This window comes from Stomoxys calcitrans, chromosome 4 (assembly GCF_963082655.1).
Source record: "Stomoxys calcitrans chromosome 4, idStoCalc2.1, whole genome shotgun sequence".
NCBI classification, from domain to species: Eukaryota; Metazoa; Arthropoda; class Insecta; order Diptera; family Muscidae; genus Stomoxys; species Stomoxys calcitrans.
This window is the reverse complement of record NC_081555.1, coordinates 131,001,869-131,012,506: the sequence shown is the minus strand read 5'-3', so window position 1 is coordinate 131,012,506 and position 10,638 is coordinate 131,001,869. Positions and strand designations below refer to the sequence as shown.

The 10,638-nt window shown below is 37.7% G+C and overlaps 1 protein-coding gene across 1 annotated transcript; it reads left to right on the top strand.

Moving 5' to 3' along the window:
* The first annotated feature begins 1,578 nt into the window (after positions 1–1,578).
* Positions 1,579–8,550, top strand: LOC106093136 (RUN domain-containing protein 1). The gene is made up of 4 exons (XM_013260138.2): positions 1,579–3,180; positions 3,247–3,418; positions 6,120–7,052; positions 7,118–8,550. Exons 1-4 carry the CDS (start codon positions 1,770–1,772, stop codon positions 7,305–7,307), a joined length of 2,706 nt encoding a protein of 901 aa, XP_013115592.2. The 5' UTR covers positions 1,579–1,769; the 3' UTR covers positions 7,308–8,550.
* Positions 8,551–10,638: the final 2,088 nt, after the last annotated feature.

The following is a 10,638-nucleotide window of genomic DNA, read 5'->3' as shown; positions in this document are numbered from 1 at the left end:
GTGTTCAGGTAGAAAAAACTCGACATATTAAGTTGTAATTTTATCTAGGTTGTCGAGTGTAAGTGCGAAATTATTTGGAAAATCTTGAAAAATTAAAACATTGTATCCTTCCAGACACCAAGAAAAGAACAATTATCGGTTTCTTAAGTGTTTTGAAGGAATCATCCTCATCGGAGAGCAACGATGAAACCCACACCGTTCCTTTGAATTTGTTAAGGAGGGAAGATGTTGCCATAGGATTGACTGGGTCTAGCTGGGCAGTTAAACAAGTTACGCACAGTGGGATTAGAAAAAATTAGTGCAAATTAGTCTCCCAATTGTGAACGGATCTGCAAAGATAACAAAGTGTCCGTAGCCACCACAACAAGTAGAAAGCTCCTTTAGTCCCACATCAGTGGTCGAAGCAATTTATCTAGCCACAATTTCTAAAAGCATTAGATGGTTAGACCAAGGTATCTCTGTCAGCACAAAAAGTGTACTTTTATATACGGTGATGACATGTAAAACAGTTGTAGTCCTATGCAGCCTTCGAAATGCATGCTGATGCCCGGCGAATGGAAATTGCCCAACGATAGGAGGGGGAGAAATAGTCCCTAATGCGTCTTAGCTACTGATGAGAAAATGGAGATCGGTCTGTACGACTCCCCCTTGCTCGTGTCCTTTTCAGGTTTCAGTAGCGGGATCAGAATACCCATCTTCCAAACATCGGGTACTATATAAGTGTTCAGATAGGTTGAGGAGAGTTGTAAGGTAATCGAGTGTAGAGATTCTGTCTGGAACAAGCGCTTTGCGTGACTTGGCGCCACGGATGATGCACGGTTGCTGTTGTTGTAACAGATAGTGCACTTAATATTTTGTTGTTGGGCAACTACCACTACCTGTAAATGAATATATCTTGCTAATACCCATGCAGCCACATTTCCATTTTGGACATCGCTGGGTTACATTCACCGCAAACAGCCCTTTTTTTGCCATATCTCTTTGATTGTGTTTCTCTTTCTCTTATTATACATTCACACGTACAAACACGAGCGTAAGTTTCCTAGGTTGTGTTGAGAACAATGTAATTTTTGAAATAACATCGTGATGGCGGATTGCACCATATGATTTGTGGTTGTTGTACAAAAGAGACAACTTGTAATTTGTTTCGACATGATTAAAATATTTAACTAATTTTTTTTTACTCAAGTGAGCCGAGTCACTCACTCCAACATCTGTTTTTCCTTTATGAAATCACCTGGTTTTGACACAAGGGCGAACGAAGATCTTTCTGTTATACAAAGTGAACCAGGCAGTTAGTTAACGTTTTTCATAACTAAAAACAAAGTACTCGGCTATAGGCATTATAAGAGCAACTAATTATAACGTGTAAAGTATCCATTGTCTTGGTAAATACAACACTGCCCAACTTATAGTCTTTAAAAGAAACCGGTATTCTGCTCTTAGTGGTTTTCGGCTATGCTAACAGACGTGCCCTCTTTAATCTATTACAATTACCGTTGTTTGTATTGCAACAAGCTGTCAAAATGTACTGTTATATGAGTGTAAGGGCAAATACAGTCATTCCTTACCCCCACCATCCACTTAATTATTAAAACTGTCAAAGAGAAAATAACCATACTGAAAGAAAAAAAATTGATTTTTTCTTCACACACTGTCATTGGTGTAAAAGTGTTTAAAGTGTTTATAAATTGAGTGGCAAAACAAAGAAAAGTGCACAAAATGATTTGAGTTTATATAGGAAAGGTGGAAAATTTACAAAAATAATCATGAATACCACGGATTGTGAGAAAATTGAGTGTAAATTTGGCAAAGAATATCAGTTTGAGGCAAAATTTGACGAAGGCTTTGATGAACAAAAGGATGATGTCCTATCAGCAGCAACAGAGGGCAGAGAAGGGTCAACAAAGAGGAATTGTGATGATGACGACGACACATTCATGGCTATCAAAGAAGAAGACCTCGAAATGAATACTGATACATTGGAAAATTTAATTGTGGAGAGTAACAGCTGTTGTGAGGAGAATTTCAGAGAAAATGAGGAGCCAACCTCAGAGGACTTTGCAAATTTCTCACAAATGGCAATCGCCACTGTTGATGGGGAAACACAATCCTCAACAAATAATCAGACAACAAATTCCACCTCTTCCTCCACTGTTGTAGTACTCTCACCGCCACCTACCCAAACACACGAGACCAAAGCAGCGGGTTTGGATGCTACCTCATTGGAATTCTCAGCAGGTGACTTTGATGATGCTTTGCAACCCTTAAGTGAACGTTGGTCACCTTTAGGTGCCAACTACGATGATGCGGTTACACCTTCATCGGAACTCTTAAGCCCCGAGTCGGAATTGGAGCTATTAAGTCAATCCGACATTAGTCAGGATAAACATGAATTCTCACAAACTGCCGGCGATGATGTAGAAATTGGTCGTCTAAAATCTCTGGAAGAGGAACAGGAAATGCTCACCTCCTCCCTTATGGCCCTAACTTCGCACTTTGCCCATGTCCAATTGCGAGTCAGACAAATAGTGGAAGCCCCTCCCCACGAAAGAGATCAGCTATTAAAAGATCTCGAAGAATTTGCCTTTCAGGGCATACCTGAACCCAATTCTTCCAATCTTAGAGACACAACCCAAAGTCGCAGTGACTCTTCTTTGCAGAATCACACAGAAGGCGACAGCCAAGGACCCCACCTTAATAAACAACAATTTGAATTAATCGATCAGTTGAAGAGTCAACTTACAGAACTCGAAAAAATTGCCTATGAATCTGGAGCTCCGGTTCTGCCACAACATATCCTTTTGGAAAAGCAAAAAATCATCATAGATGAACTCAAAAGTAAACTCAATTTTAAAGTAGATGAACAAAAATTACCCGAACTTACAGCCGAAGAACTGAAATGCCAAGTGGACAATGCCATCGGTGAATTTGTGGGTCCGCTGAAAATGAAAGAACAACTGGTGGCACAATTGAAGACACAAATAACCGACTTGGAACGTTTTATAGCCTTTCTACAATGCGATACGGATGAGAGTAAACTGAAGACACTTACCGGGGGTGGGGAAAAACTTTCCGAGGCCTATAACAGCTATTCGGCAAAGAAGAAAAAGGAATCCCTTAAACCCAAAGAGTCCCCACCAAAGGTGACCGCAGCCAATGGTGACTCCAATATTGAGGGTAAACTTAAATCTCCAGTCGCTAGTAGACAAATCGAATTGAATAAGAATATTTCTAATTCTACAGCGATCGATCCAGCGTCGGCGGGGACCCGTGAAAGTCTACATCATAAGGCACACAGTCTGATGGACAAGGCTTCGATCTTAATGCAAATGTTTGCCACAACGCATTTTGGTGCCAAACCAGAAGAATTCCAAAAGAATACGCTAAAGAAGACCAACAAAGGAAATCATTGGGGGTAAGTTGGAAGAATAGTTGTGGTAAATTCTTTAAAAAAAAATTAAACAGATACTGAAGTAGATGATGTAGGATAGTGGGGGCGTGCCATCCCCCTTACCCTAATTTTCAGAAACGGCATATATTTACAGTAACCTAAAAACAACCAGTAGGGAAGGGCAAAAGTAGGGCGGTGACGATTGCATAATACCCTACACCTACCCTATTAGTACAATGTGGGAGCTATATCAAATTCTGAAGCAATTTTGATGGACCTCGGCAGTGTTTTCAGATGGGTTGTTAAACAATCCCTATAACATTATCGAGCAAATATGTTCAAACTGTGATAACTACGGTTGACAAATGATAATATTGTATATATATGGGAGCTATATCTAAATTTTCACCGATTTTGAGCAAACTCAGATATTGTGATAGTTGTCGAGGAAAGCGTTGTACAAATTTTTTGCAACATTGGTAAATAAATGCGCTTGCAGTGGCTCTAGAGGTCAATCTCGGGCTATATTCAAATATGGCGGCTATATCTGAATCTGAACCGATTTCTATGAAGTTCACCACTAATGTCGAGAGTCAAGAGATAATCCTTCTTGCCAATTTTCGAGAGAATCGGTTAACAAATGAGCGCTTTATTAACATATTTTTCAAAATCAGACAAACATATTGGGTTGCTCAAAAAGTAATTGCGGATTTTTCATATAGTCGGCGTTGACAAATTTTTTCACAGCTTGTGACTCTGTAATTGCATTCTTTCTTCTGTCAGTTATCAGCTGTTACTTTTAGCTTGCTTTAGAAAAAAAGTGTAAAAAAGTATATTTGATTAAAGTTCATTCTAAGTTTTATTAAAAATGCATTTACTTTCTTTTAAAAAATCCGCAATTACTTTTTGGGCAACCCAATATTATGGGAGCTATACCTAAATATGAACCGATTTCGACTAAACTTCTCAGATACTGTAGCAGTCGTCCGAGAAAGCGTTGTACATAATTTTTTAGTTAATAAATGAGCTAGTTGTAACTCGGGCGATACATATATATATGAGATCTATACCTACATCTGAACCGATTTCTATGAAATTCACTAGTAATGTCGAGAGTCAAGAGAAAATCCTTCTTGCCAAATTTCGAAAGAAACGGTTAACAAATGACCACATAATTGCAATATTAGTCCAAATCGGACGAACATATATATGGGAGCTTTACCTTAATCTGAACCGACTTCAAGCAAACTTTATAGACATTGTGGAAGTCGTTGAAGAAAGCGTTGTACAAAATTTTGGCAAGATTGGTCAGCAAATGTGCTTGTAGTGGCTCCAGGAGTCAAAATCGGGCGATATACATACATGAGAGTTATATCTCAATTTGAACCGATTCCCATTAAATTCACCAGTGATGTCGAGAGTCAAAAGAAAACTCTAACAAAAAATCAAGAGAATCGGCTAACAAATAACCCCTTTATTGCATTATTACTGCAAATCGGACGAAAATATATATGGGAGCTATATCCAAATCTAAACCGATTTCTATGAAATTCGTCTGTATATCATGAGTCATAAGAAAATCCTTCCTGCCAAATTACGAGAAAATCGGTTAACAAATGACCACTTTATTGCAATATTCCTGCAAATCGGACGACCATATATATAGGAGCTATATCCAAATCTGAACCGATTTTTTCCAACTTCAATAGGCTTCTTTTTTAGGCCGAAAAACATGCCTGTACCAAATTTTAACACGATCGGATGAAAACTGCGACCTGTACTTTGTACACAAATTTACATGGACAGACGGACAGACAAACGGACATACAGACAGACGGACATACCTAAATCGAATCAGTACGTGATTCTGAGTCGATACGTATACTTATCAATGGGTCTATCTCTTTTCCTTCAGGTTGTTACAAACAAATTCACTAAGTTATAATACCCTGTACAACAGTAGTAGTGTAGGGTATACCAATTTGGGATCCAAATTTAGAGTAGAACACTAACCTGATATATATTTTCAGGGCCAAGTCACTAAGTGGCCCCAAAACACCAATAGGTTCAGCCGTTTTTGAGTCTATACGGAACAGACAAACAAAGAAACAAAGCGCACCAGTTTCATTTTTATATCCTCCACCATAGGACGGGGGTATACTAATTTCGTCATTCTGCTTGTAACTCCTCGAAATATTTGTCTAAGACCCCATGACATTTTAAGTCGATCTAGCCATGTCCGTCTGTCTGTCGAAAACACGATAAATTTAGAAGGATTCGAAATACTTCTTATTTGTGTAGGTCAGTTGGGATGGTAAATTTACCATATTGGTCCATGTTTTGATATAGCAGCCATATAAAGCGATCAGGGATCTTGACTTCTTGAGACTCTAGAGGGCGCAATTATTATTCGATTTGGCTGACAATTTTGTACAATGGCTTCTCCCATGGCCTTCAACATACGTCTCAAATATGGTTTGAATTGGTCTATAGCCTGATACAGCTCCCTTTTAAACCAATCTCCCTATTTTACTTTTTGAGCCCCTAAAGGGCGCAATTCTTATTCGATTTGGCTGAAATTTTACACAATGACTTCAACTATGGTGGAGAGTATATATAAAATTCGGCTCGCTTTTACTTGTTTTATATTAATAATAGAAGAAGAAAAATCATCATAATTAAGTAATTCACTAAAGTTTATGTTTTTCTATTTCTCTCCTTACAGAGACTTACGTGCCCAACTAGAGGTGGATATCCAGGAAGTCGCTTCATTGGCAGCTACACTTAGTTTTGATCGTGAGAAACTAGCCAAATTAAGGAAATCGATGAAAAAAGCCAAACCCCAGGCACCAGAGACAACAGCTGCTCCCACAGCAACCACATCTGCCCACAATGGTGTTCTAACCACAATGCCTCCAACGAGAACACGAAATCGTGCCAAGGCAACGATAAATCAACAGCATCATCAACTCAAACCCTATCAAGTTTCATCCGATTCGGATGATGATGAGGACGATTTGGAGGACTACTACAATTGGCAACAACAAAACAATCGCCGCATAGTTCATTGTGCTCGCATACGTGGCGACTCCATAAACACTCTGAGCAAAGAGCTGACAACTGCTGTGCGAAAAAATTTCGCCATGACTTTGTTGAAGTTAATACAGCATGGTCTGAGGGTGGAGTCCACACCGCCCGTAACATCAAGTCTAATAGTACCTTTTATGCGATGCCTTAATCCGTCCCCGGTTTTTATGGCCGAAAATAATTTTCGTGCACGTGATTATGATGCTGCTTCATTTATGACCTCTTCATCGGCCTTTGGTTACGATGATGTCGAAAGCATGGAGTCCAGTGCAAATTGGCCTGATACTGGAAGTGAGGGTAAAGTTGGAGGCTTTTTCACATCCGGCAGCACAAGGCCCATGCATGGCTGGGAGTTGATATTGGAATATTACTACTTGAAACATGGCGATGAGTACAACAATACACCGGCACGAAAACTCTCACAGAGTTTCAATTTGGACATTGTAAACTCGCAAGCGGTGACGGCCAAACAAAATCTACTCAGCACAGTGGGCAGCATTATAGCCATGCATCGTCCCTACAAGAGGAGCTATAATGCCCATTTCAAAGCCTTTGTATGTGCTGGCCTAAAGTAAGTTATACGAGTTAAAATATTTCAGAAACTTTTACAGATTATATGCCTGTGTTCTCTTTCAGTTCCCATCAACTGGTGGAATGGCTTAATTTAGTATTCAGCTGCAACGATTTGGTGGACAATTATTATGTGGCCAACAGTTATGTGGCATGCACAGGCTTTCGTGATGCTTTACGTTCCATAGATGCCCTGAATAAGTATGATTACGATTTGCCAGTGGATTTGGCTGTGCGCCATTTCCGCAATCTTTAAATGTGGCCATGTGGTTAACCAATTATGAGCCAGAGAACATAGAACACCCTATACATATAACAAAACTAGTGTGCAATATTAAAGGAAAAAAAAACACAAAACACGAACTTATCGCTCCCATTCAATGTTTAGGACTAAATATTTAATGCAATTTTGATTCCAATATAATAATAATCCAAACTAGCAAAAACCCAAAACAAAAACACCCATAGCATAATGAACATAATATACATAAATGTAGGTAGGTTTATATGTAATAATTATTACATATACCTATACTACTTGTCTAATAGTCTAGAAGTTTGTAAGCATAAGTTTGTCTCTATTTTCTTTTTTTTAATTATTATAAATGTATATCATTATGGAAACAGGAGTTGATTGTCCTTTTTTCTGTTTCAAGCTTGTGAAAATGCGAAGTTTAAAAAAAATATTTCTGAAAATGAGGCTTAAATTATGCTTATAAACCTATATAGTGGCACCAAAATGTATTTAGTATCTTATATGAATAGTACCATGGTCATATTAAAATTTAAATTTTAAGGGCAGTATGCACCTCTGACGAAATTTTTTTTGCCATTCAAAATGCATTGACATATCCTAAGCGAAATTTTCGTTACCGGTACCGTTACCGAAAATGTCGCTTACAGGTACGCAGCTCAAATGAAATTTTCTTTGAGTAACAGGGTGACACAATAGACATTGGTGAATTTTTTCATGCAACTACGAATGAAAATGTATATTTTAATAGCTCCATGCAACATAATATAGAGTTATTTTCATTAAAACGATTAGTACAGCACATATATACCAAAAATTATTAAAATTCGGCCAAAATTATAAATCGATGTTTATCGCCATCTAGTATTCTACACAACCTTTTTTCAGTGGCGACATAAATGTCTTGGCTGCAACCAAAAAATGTCGCTAGAGGTGCATACTCAGCTTTAACAGCAAATTCTTATTTTGAACTTCGTCGTAAAGCGCAGTATGCACCTCTGGCGAAATTTTCGTTACCATAAGAATTGCATTGACAAATCCTAAACGAAATTTTCGTTACCGGTACCGTTACCGTAAATTTCGCTTGTAGGTACACAGCTTAAATGAAATTTTCTTTGAGCAACAGGGTGACATTATAGGCATCGGTGAATTTTCTCTTGCAACTACGAATGAAAATTTATGTTTTAATAGCTCCATGCAACATGAAATAAAGTTTTTGCAAATAAAATTGTTTAATTTCAGTACATATGCACATTATTAGCCAAAAATTAAAAAAAAAACGGCCAAAATTATAAATCGTTGTTTGTCGCATTACGCATTTTTCAAATAAATATTAGCTCTATTTTGTATAAATAAATCCATTACATGGAGCAAAAATGATCAGAACAATAGTTTTCTTTTTTTGAAACAAAAAAATCCAATGTTTTCAATGTCACCCTGTAACATAAAGCAAATTGAAATTTTCGCCTAAAGCTGAGTATGCACCTCTAGTGAAATTTTCGGTTTCAGCCAAGACATTTTGTCGCCACTGAAAAATAGGTGTGAAGATTACAAGATGGCGACAAACATCGATTTATAATTTTGCCCGAATTTTAATCATTTTTGGCTAATTTAGTGCATATGTATTGAAATTAAACGTTTTTATTTGCAAAAACTTTATTTCATGTTGAATAGACCGATGAAAACATACATTTTCATTCGCAGTTGCAAGAAAAATTCACCAATGCCCAATATGTCACCCTGTTACGCAAATAAAATATCATTTGAGCTGCGTGCGTGCAACCGAAATTTTCGGTAACGGTATCGGTAACGAAAATTTCGTTCAGGATATCTCAATGCATTTCTTAAGGTAATGAACATTTCGCCAAAGGTGCATACTGGCCTTAAGCCTCTATTAGACGGCATGCAGTTGTCTTATGACATTATTCCACTTTTTGTATTCACATGTAATATGTAAAATGTTTGTCAAAATTGTCAATTTACATATGATTCATCATTTTTGCTATCACACATCTATGTTATTTTCGTATGACATAACCTAAAAATACGAGCAAATATGATTTTGTGATTTTCGTATGTTAGTTTCATTTGTATCACACGACATATACACCTCTACATGTGCTAAAGTTGACATGTCATACGACATTTTGGCAGTGGGAGCCCCATATTACCATGATTGGTTAATACGTTTGTATGATTTAGCGGGGTTTTCGGGAGTGAGGTGGTCCCCCAGACACTTGGCCCTTAAAAAAATATCAGCATCGTGCTCTCTCTCAAATACCACATTGGCATTGGTTTAAGGAGAGTTTATAGAATGTGGCGTCCCCCAAACACTTGCCCCAAAAATTGGTTATCAAATTAGTTTTCTAATCTCAAATACCTTTCATTTGAGCCACATATTGGCATGGTCGGTAAATTTTTACCCTTTGGGGAGTGTTTTGGGGAAGGAACGGTGCCCCATATACATGGTCCCACGTTTGGATATTCATAATCTACGGTAAATATGCCCGATTTAGGGGCGTTTTTGGGAGTGGGGTGGTCCCTCAAACACTAAGCTCTGAAAATATATCAGCACCGGGCTCTACTCAAAAATATTATATATTTGAACCCCACATTGCCATTGGCCTCAAAATTGGGTATCAAATTTGTTTTCTAATCTCAAATACCTTTCATTTAAACCCCTTATTGCAAAACTCAGCAAATATGTCCGGTTTGGGGTATGGACCCTAAAAACTGTCAAAACTATCGAAATCCACTCTCTTTAGGGGCCAAATTGTCATGGTAAGAAAATACGTCCTATTTTGAAGTTGTTATGCGGGTGGGTCGTCCCCTAGATAGTTTGTCCGGAATAGTGTTATCAGATTCGTGGTCGACTTCCAAATACTATTCATTTGAGTCCCATATTTCCAAAGTCCTATAAGCTTTAATTTTTGCTGGTTTGACAGAAGTTCGGTATGTAGAATAAAAGCCTTTTAACTAAATTTATTTTGTAGAAATTTTTTGCAGAATCCATGGTGGTGGGTTCCCAAGATTCGGCTCGTCCGAACTTGGCACGCTTTTACTTGTTTTTCATTCATTTCGGTTGTTTTTTCTTGGGTTGAGTAGTTGCCAGAATTTTGTCTTAAATTTGTATTTCAAATTCTTAATCTACTCTCCTAGACCATTCGTTTGAGTACCATATAGTTGGAGACCTTTATTGCCACGACATACATGTCCAGTTAAAGGTCTTGGTCCCCAATATTAATATTAAATTCATACTCCATTGTCAAATTCCTTTTATTCAAATCCCATTTTATCCTGTAGTCTTCTCTCTAAAATATTTCATTTGATGTAT

What these genes read in the sequence shown, in the direction of transcription:
- LOC106093136 (XM_013260138.2), top strand. Translation starts at nt 1,770, where the DNA reads ATGAATACCACGGATTGTGAGAAAATTGAGTGTAAATTTGGCAAAGAA. An exon ending in TGGTGACTCCAATATTGAGG is followed by an intron (nt 3,181 to 3,246) that starts GTAAACTTAAAT and finishes CTAATTCTACAG; the next exon opens with CGATCGATCCAGCGTCGGCG. An exon ending in AACAAAGGAAATCATTGGGG is followed by an intron (nt 3,419 to 6,119) that starts GTAAGTTGGAAG and finishes CTCTCCTTACAG; the next exon opens with AGACTTACGTGCCCAACTAG.